Here is a 20121-nt window from a genome sequence, read left to right as displayed (position 1 = left end):
TAGAGGAACATCAAGAAGGTAACGTCAAGAGGACACACTCAGAGATAAAAATGGTAAACAGAACTGTATTTGATTAATTAAATGAAACTGTGAAGACAAAACCATGCAGCATAATAAAGAAATAAAACAAAAAAAAATCAAATCTAGAAAACTTCGCCCTGCATATTGTTTCCTTCAGTTTTTATTCCAGCTCCCCACCATCCTTTTCGATAGTATTTAGCAAGAAGAATTTGCCTTCTTTTTTTAATTCATCATCGAGGTGCTTTTCCCAGGTGCTATTTCCTCCCTGAACCAAATGACTCAAGCTTTTACTGATAATGATGGAGCAACATCTGCAAAGGTTATGAGTGGCCATAGGAAGGAGATTCTGTGCAACAGGTAGATGATATACGTAATTCTGTTTAAAAGGAGAATTGGAAGCATTATAGCATGAAATGAAGAAACAGCAGGGAAAGGGGCATGTTTTTGCCTGGGGCTGTGAGACAGGCAAAGCTGTTGAATATACTATCGAATATGTTTAAGCCTCAGATTGCAATAGGTACTATTTCCCGTGTTTTTCTGCCTTCCATTTAATGCGATGCACCAAAATAATAATAAACCTCCCCCTTGCTCAACTCTCTCCCCAGAGCTATAGAATCCGAGACTAAAAAAAGGTTGTTCTTGAAAGAGAAATTGGAGGAACAGGCTGTTACTAATTCTCTCTCTCTTCTGTTTAGAAAAGAGAAGTACTGTCATTTTCAGTGGCAACAATTCTGATGATCATTTTCTTTTTGGCTGCAATTGCTCACTATGACCACCTAAGGATCCAATGGTACTTGCCAGCCTTAGGTCACTGGAGGCTCCCATTCTTAGTAGGAATAGGGGGAAAAAAGAACAACAAAAATCTTCTGCCCAGTAGCATTTGATTAAGTTCACCACACAGCAGTTTTGTTTTCTAAAGCAGCACTGGGCTTTAGGAGGAAGGGAAATGAATCTATGAGCAGATTGTGTTGTCTCTGTGGTAGCTTATTGTCACTTCAAGAGTTGGCAGGATCCTTGATTGCTGTGTGACACTCTATGAAATAGCTTTTGCAGAGAGCTGCCCTTGTATTCAGCTGTATATCTTTTTTCTCCCTGTGATATGTTTGCGTTTTTCAGTATATTGTCTATTTCAAAAGCAATGAAAGTTCCACCTGCCATACCTACACAAACCATTTCTGATAATGATCAAAGCGTATGTATATCTACGAGCACCACATCACAAGAGCTTTTGATCTTCTAATTCTTAGAAATAAGAATCTTGGAAATAAGGTTACTATTTGAAATACTATGAAGTAAAACTGTCTTCCTCCTTACTCTTGCGTTGGGGCATACATTGTATCTAATTGACTTTAATTAGTTACTTCAGTTCCAGATAGCAGAGGGAATAATAGGAGGAGGACAATGAACTATCTGCCAGCACAATTCTCTCCTTTTTGGACACTGCTTCTTGTTAACCCAATCCAAATCAAAGTCAGCCTCTGTGGTACATATGGATCCAGAGCTTGCAGATTTAGGGCTAGTGTCATATCTCTTGTGTTATCCCGTTATTAGATAGTAGTGTAGTTGCTGTTTGTTCACTCATAATTTTTGAAGGCATTTGATAAAACCTCTTCTTACTAATTGCAGTTTTCCTCCCAATTCTTTATGTGTCTTTTCCAGTCTCTGTCTTCATACATATTCACCTTTCTTGGGTTACCTGTCTACTTTGAAACAGAGTTCCTATTACTTGTGATCACCTGAAATTTCCTTCTCTCTTCTCTGCATTGTTTCAGCCTTAGAAGCATAGAACTGCAATGGATGGAGTGTTCCCAGTCGGGAGAACGCAGGCTGCACATCAGGGCTTTTTGCCCGGTCCCTGTGGCAGCTCACACATTCCTGCCTCTTGGTCTCCCTAGGTTATCTATCCCCTTCTCTGCTCTTAGTGACATCTAAACACTATTTAAGCTCTTTGAGCTCTGAAAATGAAAGGTGCAATGTATTGTTACTCCTCAACCAGTGTTGAAAAGTCATGAAAGGCAAGTGAATTTAATCCAGATCTTACATAATTTATCTGATTGAAACACTCTCAGTTGTTCCCATAATTTGCCAATCACTCTGATGACAACTTTGCAAATTCCTTCCGTTTTTAGTAAGCAAATAGTCATTTACAGACTATGTATTCATATTCCTGCCCTTAGCATTTTCTGTTTGATGAAAAGCACTGATATGTACCTGCTCTTGTCTGCCTTGCTACAGTGCTGCAGTGACATATGCTCGGGGATTCGCGATTATGCCTGCCCTTAGCATGCTGGTCGCCAGCGGCTCCTGCCCGACCAGGCAGCAAGCCCTGACAGCTTGTAGGTTTGTCCATGCTGGAGGTGGCAGTGGTGGGGATTGGCAGTCCTGCACAGGATGCTCTAGGCTTGGTCACATTTGTGGGAAATCTTGTCTGAGGCCAAGCTCCACCACTTTTGCTCACCAGGGCTTTTGCTTGAGCAGAGCGAGGGAAAGGAATGTGAAGCATTGCCTATGATCTGGACACCTGGAAAACTAACTGTATTCAGATTTCTTTCTCTGGGGTTTTTTGTGTGTTTTGTTTTGGTTTTATTCAGTTAAATGCTGTGTTCTGCTTTTTTTCCCCCCTGAAAGACACAAAGACTCAGCAAAAGTACCTTCAGAAACGCTGAATATAGCGAAGCTGAGAATATGCATTTGTTGTGCATAAGAATAACTCTATCTGAATGGCAGGTTGTTTAACAGCAACAAATCACCTGCAGATTAAATCCTAGACTGAATTATGAACCTGAAGTCTTCACCGTACACTGTAACTGAGTATATTTGAGCTTTGGTTTGCATTAAATATTTCTGAAGTTGAAGTCATTAGAGAACACAACATGACTGCTATGACTAATAGTAATGGAGCTAAATTCCCTTGTTCCTGTTGAAAAAGTAATTTGGCTGTACTGTATACTGATTATAGCCCTCCCTTTTCTGTAAATCTTTTATAGCAATTCAGATCTTTATGTTAATATTTGTGTCAGTTATTCTAACTATTCACTAGCTCGTGATGAACACTGTAGTGAAGGTTTCCTGCACTGCAGTAGAGGGAAAGTAGGCAGAATGGAAACCATTTTACTCAAGGAAGCATAAGCTCAACATAGAGCAGGTGGGTCTGCTTGGCAGAGAGTATGGTTCTTAATAAGAAAGTAAATTGACATGTCCCAGCTAAAAAGTTTATTTTAAGGCTGTGCCTCATTTTATTTTTAAGTTGAAGTAGTCTTCAAAAAACTACACATCTGAACTGTTTTGTTACCAGCCAACATCCTTATTTGCAATTATAGTAAAGAGGCAATGAAAGGAGGGAGAATGAATGTTGAGTCACAGATGCATCCATGTCACTTAGGCATCCAAACAGCATAGTTGTCCTAGATTCCCCATGTAGGCAGGGTCCAGAGCAATATAGACTCCTTACTTGAGCTCTGAGTTGTCCTCTGGAGGTGTCTTCATTAGCTATGGCAGAAAGCTGAGTGATTACTCTTGTAACTCAGATACCTCAAAAACTAAGGTGGGACAAAGTTTGTTCTCTCACATTGCCATTGCGTGTGTTGAGATTAAGCTGAGCAACACTTACCAGAGATGCCAAGTTAGCACTGTTTTGTGTGTATAGTGGTCACTTGAATAGGATAAAGAAAATAACTGGAGAGGCATTGGCATGAAGAGAGCTAGCCAGCTAAAACCAGTGCAAGAATGTTTGAGCCTGCAAGTGGACAATAAATTTTCATCTGACTATTCTGAGACTGCAGCAGTCTCCTGAGGTGTTACAGCTTGATGGGACAGTTAAAAATAGGGTCCTGTATACAAATTTTTAGCAAACTGTGGATTCAGCGACTGATAAACAAACAGAACTTGGATTATCAGAGGTGAATTAACACTAAGAGCAAACCATACAATGCTGCTTGTATGTAGAGTATATATAAAAGGTGGGGGTTTTCATGAAAACCAGCAAATATCTGGAGATATGATCATTCCTTTTTCAACTTCTTTTTTTTCCAAACATTTATGTGGAATGATCTTATGTACATCCAAAGGCTTATGGAATATTTTCTTAAAATGTAATTTACAAAATAGTGTGCTTCCCTTTTTTTTTTTTTCTATTTTATTTAAAAAAAAAAAAACAAAACAACAAAAAAAAAGAGGAGGAGGCTATGTTCCTGTACACTTTTTATAAAAGTCTGCAACAAGCAGAAAGGCCAGAATGTTCCTGTGGAGTATTTTGCCTCTCATGTATTCTGGGGACATAAATTAGGGTTTTGGCAGATTTTTCTTGTGTGCTGGTACCTCTTGTTCATTGTAGTTGATGATTAGCTTAGGCAGTTATTGTAAGCGGTGTTTAATTAGTGCAGCAGAGGAATAGAGACTTGTTCAAAATATTCTCTAGGGGTTTCTCAGGAAGACGTTTGCAGGGCTCTGACTGCATTTGTTTCCAGTAGGACTGCAAGAGTTCATTGACACTGAAATTACTGAGTTTATTACAGATATTCCACTTAATACTGAAAATCAATATATAATATAACAGTCTTTGGAAGATATGAACTATTACTTCTCATTGCTTAACGGAATACTGTGGATGAATTTATTTGAAGAGCCCATGCCAGAATTGCTGCATAATTAAACCAGTGTAGGAATAAGGATATGGAACTCTGCTTCCTTCTTTGCTAGAACCATACAAAATTATTGGCAGGGATGCTAGTTATAGGTATAATTTCTAAATAAATGAGGTGTGGATTCCAGCGCTATGCATACTTTGAATGAATCATGGAAGAAAATTAATGCGCCTCTGTGCCATGTTGCATGAGTCACAAAAGAAAATTAATAATCTAATTTTTGTATCAGTTAGGACTCTGGCTAGTTTGGCAGCTTGTGGGGATTGAAGGTTTACTGTGTTAGGTTCCCCTAAAAAGATGCTTTAGTTTCTTTCTTAGATTTTAAAGATAGACAGTAAATCAAATTGTCTTACTTTCATTGCTGTACACAAACCCACAGTATGAGGTGACTAAGTTAACACTGTACTTATTTTCTGGCGTTCCCAAGTAATTGTGTGTTGACTTTCTGCATAATAATGCTGGTTCATAGCAAAATGGTGAAGCAGAGCCCCTTGCTGTATTATCTGTCGTCTCTGCTCAAGTATTTGCATTGTTCTCTAGGTAGGCAATGAATAATCTGCTTGATGCTGACTTTGTTCTTTGGGCAATGCAAACCCCTTACTAAGGGAAGTCGTATTTTTTTTAAAAGCACAAGCATTGACCTTCACTGAAGTCCAGCAAAATGTTCTGAGCAGCTGCAGAGGACAGCCACTTCCTCTCTCATTCGTGAAGCCTGAAAGACCATTTGAGATGTGACTTTCAAAAGCACTCTCCACTGGCATAGCTCTGCAGACATTAAAGTCAATGGGAGTTTTATTTCAGTGGGAGTAGTCAAGCCAAAACTGAATGCCCTATTTTATATGTCAAATTTGCAGGAATGAGTTACAAGAAGTAAAGCTGTTTGAAATAATCCAGGATATTGGAAAGAGAGAATGCTTCCATCAGCAAATGATGTACAAAACCCAACAAATACTATGCCAAGAAACAGAGTAACAGAATACTCCTGTTTGCCTTAATATGTCTGTAGTAGCATGTGTGCGCTACCTTGCTGTAAAGTGCGGTTGGAAAAAAAAAAATAAATAAAAGCAGTGGTAATTACAGATTGTCGGTGTAAGTGCCACCAGCATGAAAGGCCACTGGGAGCTGAAATCAGGCTCAAAGGGAGCTTGGGGAGCATTTAATGCCAGAGCTTGGCCATCAGCTCAGAACCTGCTATTATTAATATGAGCTGAGGTATTTCTAAGATTGCATTTAAATTAATGGAGCAAACCAAAATGGCATTTATACTGAAAGGAGACACCAGGAGAGAGTAAGTAGCTAATAAAGAGCAGTGTAGATTGGGCATTCAATATGTGGTGGAAGTTGCACATCCTTCCTGGAAGGAGCTGTTTGCAGTCCTTCGGTAGTATTTTCTATCATATTAGTTCTGTCTCTGAATTCGCCTGGGCTCTGTTCTTGTACACTAACCCCAATTGTGCTCCAGGGTGTTCCTGCAGTTATAGCGTAAAGGATGACCTCTTGTATCCAGCACCTTTTTGCATGGGTGGAGTGGAGAGCAGCTCTCCGTGAACCTTCAGCTTGTGCTTCTCCATGCTGCTTCCTCTCAACGCTCTTCTCTCTTTGGCGCTGCCTAACTCTGACTCTGGCTGTTCATGGGGTTTTCCTTTGTGCTTGATCTAACCATGTGGTAGAACAATACGAATTGAACATGGTTCTGTCAAGCACCATGGAAGGCTGCATACTCCCTGCCGCATGGCATGCTGGGATACTTCTGCTGTTTTCAGAAGCATCAAAAGGTGAGAGATTCCCCTTTTCTCACAGGAAAAATGAAAAAGGTGAAGTGTTGCTTAACCAGACTCCCGGGCACTGCAGGGGGGAGCCCTAGTGTTGTTTGCGACAGACTTTCCAGAGGGCTTGCATGCAGAATAACCATTTCTAAGTAATTAATCTGTTTAATTGCTCTTAGAATGCAGAAGTTAGGCATCCTGTTGTTTAATATGATTCAAGGGTGATTCCAGCCATACCTACAGAGATGAAAAATCTTTTTTGTCTTCTTACCTTATAAATAACGTAAGCTACATCTCTCTATTTGAGCTGTCCAGTGAGTCCTACTTGAGGTAACTTTGGATGCCGCTTCTGTAACAAGATGCCTGCTACTTAACGTAACTTTGGACCTGATCTGAGCAATCTTAATGCACTGGCATTTCATTATGAAGAAGTATACTGCAAAAGAACTTCAGAAGAGTCTGCAAAGCATTGTCTTTTATCTCTTGAAATGACATGGGTAACATGGCCTGTATGAAGAGAGGATTATCCAATAGTTGCATAGCACAAAGCTGATACCCAAATGGACCATTTTAGCTTTGAACAGCTTAGATAAGATCTTTAACATACTTCTGCCTAACTTCCCCCCTCTGTAAAACAGAGATAATTACACCTGTTCATAAAGGACTTTGAGAGCCTCGTACAGAAGTTTTCTTATATGGAAATACTGCCTCATCTTGCAAATATGTTACATATCTGTTGTGGAGCCATCAAAGAAGGACATCTGAAATTCTTAGATTTTCTCTGTAATTACTGATAAGAATTAATACGACCAATGTGAAATTACGACGAACAACGTACCTCCTTTTTTTTCCTGAAAACCTATGAGAATTGTGATTTAGTGGTTACATGAAGAAGTGAGTGTCGGGATTCCTGGTTTTTTGTCCAAGTTTTAGTCCGAGTGATCTCTGTGATCATATTTTTGGTGCCAAATTTGAGGCAGCTGGATCCATCTTTTCTAGAATGAATATATCAGATCAGTATTCAAGCCCCTGTTGAGACAGATAGATTTTTTCCAGAATAGATCATCCAGCACTCCTTTTAAGTCCTTTGGGCAAAGCGAAGTTTTAAAAACTGAAATCAGGTTTGCTAAACAATGCTTAAAAAGAAGAATAGAACAAAAAGGTATTTGTCTCTGTTGTTTAATTTCTCCATGTGGGTGTTAGAAAGGCACCTAAAATTTTTGAGCACTTGGAAATGTGGTGTTTCTTTATCTCATACTGCTGTTTTGTAGAATGGCATGTGTGTTTGTTTTACCATACTGAGGAATTGCAGTGCCCTGGTACCTGATAGTGGTGTCACATAAGTTGCGAAATGAAAATGTTATCAGAGTAACTGATAAGAGCAACTCAGATAAACACAGTTGCCCTCAGTTAAATACAGGCCTTGCTGTTGCCTTGGCTACTCATTTTACAGCACACTTAATTATTTTTAATTTTGGAAATTACTAGAAACACCCAGGTCATGTTTTACATTCAGCCAAGCTTCACAGAGTTCTCAGCTACAGTGCACACATGCTTTCAGGTATAATAAAATTACCAAATGGCTGGTCTGGAATAGTAAAATGAAGCCAAGTGTTTCTTCTGTGCCTGTCCTGCATCTCTTTTCCACGGCTTTCCACAGGTGATTTTATAGCATGCAAGAAGTACTACATGCACGTGATGGTTAATTGTACTTCCTGAATCCTGTCATGTTCACTCAGAGCCCTGCAGTAGTACACTGATAAAGCCCTGTGTGGAGAAATGGATATACGCACTTAAATAGTTCTGCAAGCAGATGGCTGAATTTCACATTAATATCCCAGATGGGAATATCTTAATAAAGCAGCCACCTGTCCAAGTCATCTCAAGGCTCAGGTCAAATAGTAAATTTTATCTAGTCTTGATTACTGCTGTCTCACAGTCTAATGGAAAACAGTATTTGCTGAGCATATACATGCTACTGATTACTTGTGACTCGGTGCTTACCTGGGTAACTTAGAAGAAAAAAAAGGAAAAGGAAAAAAAAAAGAGAGAGAGAGAAAGAAAGAAATAAAAGTACAAAGGTGATGTTTGCTCCCTTCCTCTTCTGCTGAGCTGAGAGGGCTTTCCCCTGTTGCAAGCGTGGAGGCAGTGGACTGATGCCCAGGCAAGATCAACTTCTTACAGCTGATGCAGTGTGGAAGGTTGTATGCCGTCAAGAGAGTGAGACTGCTAAGTAAAAATGTGGTAAATATACTTTATTTACTTTGCCAGAAAGCTTGAGAGAAAACGAAAACCTGATTTTCACCCTCTAATATTATATACCCCTTTTTCTCCTTCATAAAGCATTCCACTTACTTTCCCATTTTTCTTTTTTCCCATAAGAAGATGTATCTTGTATCTATCAGTAGACTAAAAATTATACTTAATAAATTTTTACTCTGTGTAACTTCATGACATTTGTGATTATTCTTTCAAAGAAAGCTTTTATAATGAAAATTAGAAGTGATTCTTCAAGGGTTAATTTGGGGATATCCAGGACACTTTCTGATCACTGAAAAATTTTGTTGGGTTTTTCAAGGAGTACTGTAATTGTCGCAGTTTTTAATAAACTGTGGTCCTGATAACTGTTCATCTTTGGCATTATTTCCAAGGAATCATAAACAGCCAAATGTACTGTCTCATAGACCTAAGAAAGAATAGCTGTATGTTCTTGTAATCAAGCCATAATACGCTCATCACTTGACATTTTAGCCTGACTACCAAGCCTGGAATTTTTAGGACTGGAAATCAGATGGGGTTTTTTGAAAGGGTAAGAGTTTAAATGATGGTGGTGTGGGGAAAGGCTTAGAGTGTATTTTTATAATACTTTAAAATGCCCAGTGGTCCTAATATTTTAAGTGCTGTGCTGTCAAGCTAAAAAACAGTAGCCAAGTCTCACTTTTGAGATGTGTAATTTACAATGAGCATGTTAACCTGCAAAGTATTTAGCACCACAGAAGTGGTAAGGTACAAAGCTGTGTGTGATGTTTCTCATAATCTAGTTCGGAATTACAAAACTAAACCGAAGTGTGTCTGTGGACTCAAAATGTTAGATTGCCTGCAGAATTGCTTGCTTTCACTGCATCGCCCTGTGGAGGTAATGTGTAACATAAATTAAAATAATGGTGGGTTTAGGTGACTTCTTTTTTCTTACAGAAAATAGTATGCGGTCATAAAATGAGCAGTGGTGTATTTATCAGTCTGGGAAGGGGAAGCAGGTGAAGAATGTCATCAAGTCTCTAAAAACAAATTTCAGCTCAGGTTTAATTTTTTATTGATGTTTTCAGGTTCTTAAAAACTGAACTTGCTCAGATCATTCCTGAGAAAGCCTTGCAATTGACTTTTAAAACGCTGGAAAAGTTAAAAAATACTTCTTGCTGGTTATGATCACTGGGCATTACACAAGGTTCCTGAGACAATTCTGGTGCTTCCATTATGAAATATGAAGTGAGTGGGCAGGTATTGCATGGCAGGGTCTTGGCAACACTTTGCTTACATACACATTTATTAATACTCCTGGTTCCTTGAAGCACAGAGATCAAGTTTCCAACCTGCTGTTATTAAAGGAGAAAAACCAAACCTGAAAAGGACAGATTAGTTCTCTGAGCCTAATTGGAAAAGCATTTCATTAGAACGGGTCAAAAACCTAGTCAAAGAGGTCTGGCAATCATGGTATTATGGTACATTAGGGAGTGCTTCTCACTAAGTATGGTCTACCCGTTCCTTAATTAAAATGAAAATGATTTAAACTGCTATTACTTTCCTCTGCTGTTTGTTTAACATAGTTAATAAAGGTATCTAATTGTTGGAAAATTTACAAGGTTCTCTCATAAAAGATTGCTCTCAAAAATAACTCTAATAGCTGAGGTCTGAAAATCTTGGGCTTTTTAATGACATCTTTAAAAATCCTTTCTCATTTGAATGCACCAAGATAGCCCCTGCTTTCATGAGATCCCTTTTCCTTGTTGCTGGACTAAGTTCCAAATGGGAAAAAGTGACTGCTGGAGCTCCTTTGAAGCAGATTCAAACAGCTAATTAGAGGTGTTTCAAAAAATACCTTAACAGGTAGGCTTGTTAGACAAGGAATTAATCTGTCAAGGGAAGAGTGAAATAACAGAGGCTAGTCTTGGGAGTGATTTGAAAAAGTGCTGAACAAAAATCTTTGGCAAGTATTAAAATTGTGTGCAGGAGCTGGGAGCTGACAGGAGGCGGTGTTGAGAACAGATTCCATAAAATCTCTGATTGCTACAGTTATCAGGAGCTGTTTGCTGGAATATATTTTCCTTTTATTGCAGGGTCAGAGGATTACAGAAGTAAATTCACCGGGAAGTGTTTCATGGACCTTGTCTGTCCTGAGAAGTGTCGCTGCGAGGGAACAATTGTAGACTGCTCCAACCAAAAACTCACCCGATTACCCAGTCACCTTCCTGAATATACTACTGATCTGTAAGTGCTGGCTCTCCAAGATGTGCTCAGCAGGGCGTGCTGGTTTTCCTAGTTTTTAAAGGCTGTAAAAGGGACTCAGACCAATTCAAGGCACCTTCTACTTTAAATCCCTGTGTGAAAAAGGGGAAGTTAATTTTATTTAAAAGGAGAACCACAACTCTCTTATTTCCTTAGCATTCATGGCAACTGTGGGGATGAGAAAGGAGCCATGGCCCTGTGCATCAGCTGCCTGTGTGTGTTGTCTTGAAGTGTTGACCTGTTATGTGGCCCAAGCTGTTTGGTTCCTTTTCATTCTACCTTTGAGTCATTTGGCTGTGCATCTGGTCATTTTTATTGAAGAAATGGATTAACCCTTTTGAGTTAAATTTGTGATCGGGAACTCATTCCATTTCAGCAGTGCCTGCTACTTGGGTGAAATGGCTCTCGCTAAAACTAGTGTGTTGTTAAGCTATAAGTGATTTTATGAAATGTGTTTGCTTTTAGAGATTCTTAGGAATTATAAACATAATATACTGTTAAATAGAGTGTGAGAAAACATGTTTATTACTTAGTAACTTAAGAATCTTGTTCTTTTGTTATATCAATAGCCCCTTCAAACACAATTCTCTTTTTGTGATAGTATTCTATTTATTGTACTTAAAGTATTCTATTTAAACCCCCATAAAAATTGTTGATCTGAAGTTAAGATAGAAAAATGTGAGAGACACATCCAGAAAGACAGCAAAGTCTCTACATAGAAAAATGGATCATTTGTAATCAGAGAAAGAATTTTGCATCCCAAACCTGCCAAGACAGTGGCCTTTGCATTAATTTTGAAGACCAGTAGACTTTGATGGGAAAGGACCTGAAATCAGATCCCTTCTGTTTACAGGGACCACATCTCCGATTGCATGTCTTTTGTAGCAGAATGCGTGAGGGAGGTTTAGTCACGTGAACAAGGCTTTTTAATGGTTAAGGTTAATAGTCCCTTATCCTGTGCATTGGAAGAAGAAGGCATTCTGACACTGTCCTTTGGCATTACACTCTTAAAGGCATTGTAAGTTTTTACTATAGATAGTCTCCCATGTTCCCTTTCCTTCAGAGCTAAACTCTTCACTCTAGGAGTCTGAGAGAGATGGCAGATAGTGTCTTGCTTAGCAAAGGTCATAGTTCTCTGTGTGGCAGCTCTGTATGTCACGGAGGTATACCTACAGACATCTGTGAAGTATTAAATGTCTTTTTGTTTGTTCCTATCAGGCGTTTGAATGACAACGATATTTCTGTTTTGGAAGCTATCGGACTCTTCAAGAAATTGCCCAACCTCAGAAAAATGTAAGTTTGAGTCACTTGCTTGTTAGAATACATGCTGCCTTGGATTATAAGGAAGGAGGAAGGGATAATTTTTTTATAATTTAGTACTGCAGTAGCAGAAATCGCTTTTTTAATGAGAATTTAAGGAAACTGAATGTGTTGCCTGTTAGATGCAGGCCCAGTTAAACCACAGTGAGAGGTGAAGATCCCTAGGCTGACATTTCAGTATTTCTTTAGGCTATATTTCTTAAAGTCTTCGACTCATGGAGACTGAAGGGAATTCTGTCCCAGAATTTATTCAGATGTATGCTTATTGTTAGAAATGGCTACAAAGTTTAGCATTTGGGGTTTGTCTTTTGAATGTATTGCATGACTCCAACTATTGTGATTGTTTCAAATAGCCAAAGGAAAATGATATTACAAGATATAGATTGCAAGGCAGCTTCTTTTGATCATTATTATTTTAAGGAGGAGAATCAATTAGCTAATTTAGAGATCAGTCATTCAAATATATCTAAATAAATCTGTTAACAGTCTGAGTCCTGGCATTGTACAATATATATATTTAATAAGAGCTGTGTTTTGGAAAGAGAATAATTTGTTAGATACCTCCTGACAGTCTCTAAATGGATCTTTCTGAAGTTACTTAAAGTTTTTAACTTATGGTGCCATTGTTAATGTCTCATCTAACTGTTTACTTGTAGTAAGATTTTATTGCTAGAGTCAAGGTAATTTAGGGAAACCGACCAACCAGGCTTTCTGTTCTGCATTCATTTCATGTGTTTTCTGCCATCTGGAGCTTCCTAGCCATTTGAATCCATGTAAGATCTCAGTGGCTTTGGAGACAACTGTAGTGGGGTTCTTATGTCAGTTTTGTTTCTGCAAGAGTTTCAGATGCAGCAGTGCAGGTTTGGGAGTGGGAGTTGTGTTTGTGCAAGTAGAGGCCACCAGACTTGGGGAATTAATCATATACATTAGCCTAGTATTTTAAGAATGATCCATAAGTTGTAGCTACAGCGCACTTAGAAAAAGTTGTTGACGTTGTTGAAGTGCTCTGTTGTCTGTGCAAGTAGGTAGTAAATGGGAATTAAAAATGCATGATATATAAAAGTATACACAAATAGGAAAGCATCTGTCCTCATCAAACCTTCAGGATTTATGTTTTGAAAGTTGGAGAGGTGTGATAGCTGAAATAATTTCTTTCATTTTATTTAAAACTTACCGTAGGCAAGTTATGGTGCTGTCCTTCCTGTTCCCATCAATCACCGAGGTGGGAGGGATGCCTCGACAGGGCTGTATTGTTATGTATAAATGCAGCATGAAGCAGTTATGAGAGTTTTTTTAAGAGTTTGTTTCCTGTGAAACAAAAAATCTTTCTGCTCTGTTCTTGGCAGGCGTTGAGAACTGAGGCGTACCATTGCAGTTCAAACAGATGGCAAAAAGTAGTTGTGCCCTACACCTCATAAAAAGTGTGTCTCATGGATTTTTTTAGTGGTAGCCTCCAAGCAGACACTCTTTAGGTAATCTTTGTAGTTGAGCTAATTTCTTGTGTTCTCTCTGATGTTGTAAAGAAGTATCTCAATTGGAATAAAGGGATTTTCTGAAAAGGGTGTTTTTTCATATAAGCAGAGCAACATTTCAACCATAACCTTACTCAGTAGCTCTATCCTTAAAAAGCCACATTAGACTTCTTTTTCCTAATTCTTCTAGTTCCATTTTGTGAAGGGAAGGGGTTACCAGAAAAAAACAAACAAGCAAACAAACACCCCTTTCCTTCTATGTTATTATTTGGCCTTTACTAAGTATTCTTCTGCTGCTAATAGGCCTCTTTCCATCATGCAAGAAGGGGAATGTAAGGAAATACCAGTGGATGGGATTGCCGCTGCTAATGGTCCTAATGCAGCAGCTCTGTGTGTGTGGCAGGAATGTGATGCATGTGCTCTTCATTAAGCCTTACTGCTGCTATTAAATTAAGGAGGAATAATATGATCAATCCCCCATTTTTCAGTGTGTATAAGGGACAAGAATTTTTACTGTTATTTGATTGGTAATGTTGACTCTGTCTCATCATATTCCTTGTCTGTTCAAGTTAAAGTCTGTTAAAGGAAAACAGCAGGTGGAGGAATCTGTCTGGAAATTGCATTGCTTCCTAGGCTTAAGAAAACAGTTCAGAGCTTTGCAGCAGCAGGCCATTAGCCTAAATCACCTTTTTTTTTTTCTTTATTTAATCCCTGTAATTCTCCTTCTTCTGAAATGAATCTTAATATCAGGTACCAGAATATCTGAATGGGCATTTGAATGTTTGCCCTCTGATTGCCCTTCACTTCGGTTTAAGACTAGTTGTAGGTCTGTGTCAAGGAAATTTGCAAAGTAACTACTTCAAGAGTACATCGGTTCCACATTGACTAGTAAAGCTCCAGCATAATTCCAGAGATAGAGGAATTAGTTCTTCCTTCCTCTTGATGGGTGTTTCATCTTGGTGCCTCCTCCTCTTACATTAAGCTTAAGTGTAGCTTTGGTTTATAACATAAACACTCTGAGGTGGTCTGTAAATTGGACTTTAAGGAGGATTCAGATTTTACTTGCATTCTAAGTGTACACTCACATTTGTTCTTTTGTCACTCAAGCTCCGTCAGTTGTCCATGTCTGTACGTGTGGTGCTGCATATTGCAGTCCCTTGGGTTTTCTAATAAGATTCCAAAGGGAAGTACTCATAGATTTGGCATTGACATATTAGGGATGCTCCAGTGTGTATACGTGAAAATAGTCTTTAATTATATATTCACATAATAATTTTCAGTTGGACTCTTGTCCCAAGCCCTTGCTAGGTTCCTCATCTCCTGATTCAGTGCAGTTTCTATTCTCATCGTGTTTTGCCTCAGCGTAAGGCCAGTGTCCTGTCCCTCTTCTCTCTACCTCTCTCTAGCCACTGACAAAACTCCTACTCTTCTCACTCAGGCTCCCTTCCCTAGCCCTCACACACTGTTACTCCGCTGCATTGCCTTGAGCTGTTTTTATAGCCTTCACAGATCTCTCTGGGGCCCCCTCTCTATCCAGCCAAGGACATTACTTCTTAATACTGCCTGGAATTGGTAGAGTAGGTACTTGGATAGAGAAATGTGCCCAGTCCCAAACTTTGCACAGTCTATAGCTCTGTGTCCTGCACTGTCTTGAGAGACATGAGAAGATGTCATCTGAAGAAGAATCTGAAGTGAAAAAACCTCTGGAAAATTAGCTCCTAAAATTCAAATTTCAAAAAAAATATGTCTTGCAGTCTCCTTGGATTGTGGCAGGAATCTTAAATCTCTTTGTTGAAGACTAAGGATTCAGCCAAATCCTAATAGATTTTCACAGGGAAGATGTATCCTTTGAATAAAACACCTACATGGTAGTTATCAATTAGCAAATTTGAAATCAGAATTTATTTGAGTGTTTTGGGCTTTTCACAAAATCAGAGTTTTGAGATATGAGAAAAATGGTATTTTGGTTAGCTTTATTTCCTGGAATAGGTGAACTTCCTTCTTTTGTTTAAAAAAAAGAAAAATGAAACTAAAAAGTGTCTACCTCTAAACATGAAAATGACATCTGACAGTTCATTCTGTTAAATCTTGCCAATGTTATAAGGTAAACATTAAAAAAATGGGAAGTGTCAGACCACCTTTGCAATAGGTAGTACGGCCAGTCCCACCTCTAATATATAATTAGCTTTTGGGGTGTAATTTGTCTGTAAATATTCCTCCTAAGCTGAATCTTATTGTATGATGTGTCAGCCCAAGATTTAATAAATTTTAATGCAAAACAAAATTGAATTCTTGATATAGAAATGTAAAGGTCACAGATCCATAATGCAAAGTTATGCCACATTTTGTTTAGGAATTAAATTGCTAAGATTACCCTGCTGGTTTTTAAAAGGTTAACATGTCTGCATATGCCTTTTTTTAAAAAAAAAACCATCAACTTCAATAATTAGCTGCAAAATCCCGTATACATAATGCTATTTTCATAACCTAAATTTTAATCCATCTTTACGTTTAATGCTCTTTACAGTAGAATAAAAATTCCTGTAGACAGATGTAACCCGATTCAGAAGTAATTTACGGGGTTCTCCAGTGGGTTTTGCAAAATGTCTTGAACTCTGTGTTGCTTTCATTGTGTTCTTACAGTATTACCTCACCTGATCTGGCAAGTGTAGAGGTATGACTTGTCTCTGAAAGCTAAAGTCACATTGCAGTGACTTCCAGGCTCCAAGAACTGTGTTGCTAGTGTTTTGCAGGGTGGTTAGAAAAGAGCAATTTGAATCTGCTTGAAGTGCAGGAGAAATACAAAGGTGCGTTTCTGAGCTCCATAGGAGTGGGAGCAGCTCCATGACTTGGGTTTTTGGGGGTATCCTACCCCTGTGAGACAGACAGGCTCCGGGACCTGCGGCCCTCCAGCCCTGGGATCTGGAAGCTTCTGCCTTTCACAGAGGAGTATCTTGCCAGTGGGAGATCTTCTCACTCAACACAGCAAGATCTTGCATCAGGCAGGGGTGAGGGGCAACACTACCATTCACAGAGGTAAGGTTGGGACTGACCTCTTTTCTTGGAGAATAAGAACAATAAAAAAATATTTACCTCAAAACCTGAAAGGGACATCTGACAGTTCATTCTGTTAAATCTTGCCGATGTTACGAAGTGAACATAAAGTACGGTCTTCTGACAGGAAGTGTCAGGCTGTCTTGGCAATAGCTGGTACTGCCAACCCCGCCTCTAGTATAAATTGCTTTTGGAGGCTTAATTTGTCTGTAAATATTTCTCCTACGCTGAATTGTATGGAGTGTCAGCCCAGGATTTAACACATTTTACATGCAAAATAAAACTGAATCATGATAAAGTTTGCAGACTAGAAGTCAGTTGAAAAAACAGAATCTCGAGTTTCTTGGGGAGGTAAAAGTAGTTCGTGTCCTTGGAAACAGCTGTTACCTGCTGTTCTTTCCCCTAAGCATAAATTTTGCCATGGCAATTGAGGTTGCAGTCATCTGTCACTTGTTATACAGCAACGGACTTTATTTTCTGGAAATGATCTTGTAGAGTGTTGTGCTACATGGCATTTGGGCTCATCATGTGCCCCCCTTTTTTACCAGCGAGGCCATCAGTCTGCTCTGCTGAATGAATGTAGGAGTGTCACTGGGCATACTTCACTGTCTGTCTGTAGTATTTAAGACTTTCAGTGCCATCCTGCTTCTGAGAACAACTCACTCTATAAAAGCCAGCCAGACTGTTGGTAAAAGCTGTAACATGTCAGCAAACATCTTTCTTCCAGAAGAATGCAACAGTATTGGGGTTTTCCTCCTAACGTATATTTAAAAATTCCAAACACATCATCAACAGACAGAAATACTCTAGGGAAACCTCCACTCAGAACAGGTTGTTTGTATGATAAAGGTACAAGGTTCAAGGTGAGACCAAGCAGAGCCTTTGCAGTTGGACTGCGCTCTGGTGGTTGTTCTTGTGGGAAGGTCTGTCGGTAACGCAGCGATGAACAGCATGCTGGAATGTTAAAATTGACCCAGCAGGTACAGCAGGATGAATGGTTCTGTTAACTCTGAATAGAATCCAGCTTGTTCTGTGTTGGTTATAAGATCAACAGAAATAATATTATTATAAACTTTAGCCATAAAGTAAATAAAATCTGACTGAAAAGTGAGCTGTGTGAACAATGTCACCTTGATAACTTCCTAGATCTGTTCATTTCCTATTCACAGCCCCATATAAAGTAAACCCAGGCTTTCTGAAAATTTCTTTTGACCTCTTGCCCAAAATAAAAGTCTAGATATAGGATTAAATGTTATCACCAGGGTAAATCAGGGAGTCCTTACGGAAACAATAACCTTTCTTGAGTGACCAGGTTGACTACAGTTCCCATATGGGTCCTGCCAGAGGGTATAGGTATCTTGGGAAATACTCAAGACTCATTTTCTTTTCCACTCTCTTCCTGTATTGAAGAACAATTCCTTATAGAAGCTTAGCATTGCAAGAGGAGGGGGGTTTCTGTAATGGGAGTTTGCTGTAAAGTCTGTCAGAAGTTTTTTTCTGATAAAAAAATTCCTTGTCAAGTGCTATGATCATATATGAAGGATTCTTTTAGTGCTGGGAAGGACGGAGTAGGGCTCTCTGAGTTGCAGAGCAGGCAAAAGTTTCACTGCTTTCATTTTTCAAGGTTTGTATCAGCTGATTATGTTTGCTGGTAATTCTAGACTGAAAAGTCTGTAATGTCTCATGTTTATCATTCTAGTAGGTCAGACTTTAAGGAGAATACTTTTTTCTTTTTTGAGTGTCATCTACCATATTTTTTTTTTTGTTGCCTTCTGGTATGGGAAGCTTTAATTCAGGAAGGCAAATGGAGAAATCCAGGTTGGCAGAACATCTGCTTCGACAACACTCCAAGCAGGATTGCAGGGCAGTGTCATCTTTACGTATCTATTATTGTAAAGCTTGTCTTTTCTGTGCCTTGCAACTTTGATTTCACCATAGCGTTTAATTTTGGATTTTCAAATCTTTTGCATGGGAAAGGTATATATAACTGCCGCCTTCTGAAACTGCTAGCATATTTTTGGATAATTTTTTGTTGTTGAAATGATCAGGCATAATTAACTCAAATGAGTGAAGTTCCCTATCTACAGAAGTTCTTTGACAGCAATTAAAATTCAGATGGTGTGGATTGTATAAAGGTGCCAATTCCTTTGCAAATTATGGCCAGCCTTTTTCTGCAGGATTTGCTCTTTTTTGCCTTGAGTATCTAATCACCCATTAAAATTGCACCCATTTTTAAATATATGTGACTAAATATCTTTTAGATAGCAAAAACTAACTAATAAAACTTTGTAACTACAAGTATAGGTCAGTTTTCAATCTGTGAATTGAAAGTCAAAGTCTTTGTGTATTATAGTAACTCACCCTCCCTTCCCACTACAGACATTTACTTATTTATTCGTTTATTTTTGTGCAAATATGCATCATGGCATGATCTTTACCAGGAGAAGGATCATTGGGAGCAATTATTTATGCCAGCATTCAAAAGAGATGCTGAGCTATAAATATTTCCACTAGAGAAATAGCTGAGCCCCAAAATTAAATGCATATGTCAGAATATCCTTCCTTGACTTGCTTTGACACTGAACATAAACTCTTCATGTGAGTGTTAGCACAAAGTACTAAACTTCTGGAAAGCAAAATCTGCATGTAAGTATTTCTACATGTTTTTATGTTATTTTTGGCTGATTGCTGGCATACTCCTATTCTTTCTGATCACAGAATGCACAAGAGGTGATGGGCCACATGCTGTAGGGCCCACTATCTGACAGTTGTTCAGCAGACATAAACCAGCATACTCAAGTTTCCCACATGAAACATATCTCCAAGACTCAACCTTTTTTTTTTTTATTAAGTGATGACTTCTGCAAAGACCAAGACCCACATTATTTCTATCTGAGGCCAAGCTGTCCTGTTGCCATGTCTTCTGTCAACTTTTATCCCAGCAAGATTGCCTGTTCTTCTGAGCAGAGTATCCCAGGTGTTAATCTGATACCTTGTCATTTGTTTTATATCACCTGGAATTGGATTTTGAAACTATTACTCATGCTGCGTGTGTACTGGGATCATTTCTGGAATAACGTGCTATTCAGTATGAGTAATAGTGTTGGAATTTGGCATCTTCTTGAGAGCAAGAGCATATCTTTTACTTTCTCTTTTTTGTTGTAGACAGTAAAACAAAGAATAGTGTTTCCTGTCATAAACCTAAACAAATAGAATTATTCATCATAATCTATACAGGGCATCATAGGAGATGCTTGAAGGACTGAGGCCCAAGGTTATAATGTGCTTAAGACCTTTTATATAAATGCTTTAAATAATTAAATGCCACTTATTTTTATGCAT

General features: G+C 38.7%; 1 protein-coding gene across 1 annotated transcript in view; it reads left to right on the top strand.

Annotated features, from left to right (window-relative positions):
* Positions 1-20121, top strand: part of SLIT3 (slit homolog 3 (Drosophila)) — a 260861-nt gene that overhangs the window by 122876 nt on the left and 117864 nt on the right. Inside the window, exons 12-13 of the mRNA XM_009318576.1 lie at positions 10765-10915; positions 12152-12226. Coding sequence (XP_009316851.1) covers positions 10765-10915; positions 12152-12226 — 226 coding nt within the window. The remainder of the gene's footprint in view (positions 1-10764; positions 10916-12151; positions 12227-20121) is intronic.

Source organism: Pygoscelis adeliae, unplaced genomic scaffold (genome assembly GCF_000699105.1).
Source record: "Pygoscelis adeliae isolate BGI_AS28 unplaced genomic scaffold, ASM69910v1 Scaffold42, whole genome shotgun sequence".
In the NCBI taxonomy this organism is placed as follows: domain Eukaryota; kingdom Metazoa; phylum Chordata; class Aves; order Sphenisciformes; family Spheniscidae; genus Pygoscelis; species Pygoscelis adeliae.
This window is presented reverse-complemented; position numbering and strand designations above follow the sequence as displayed.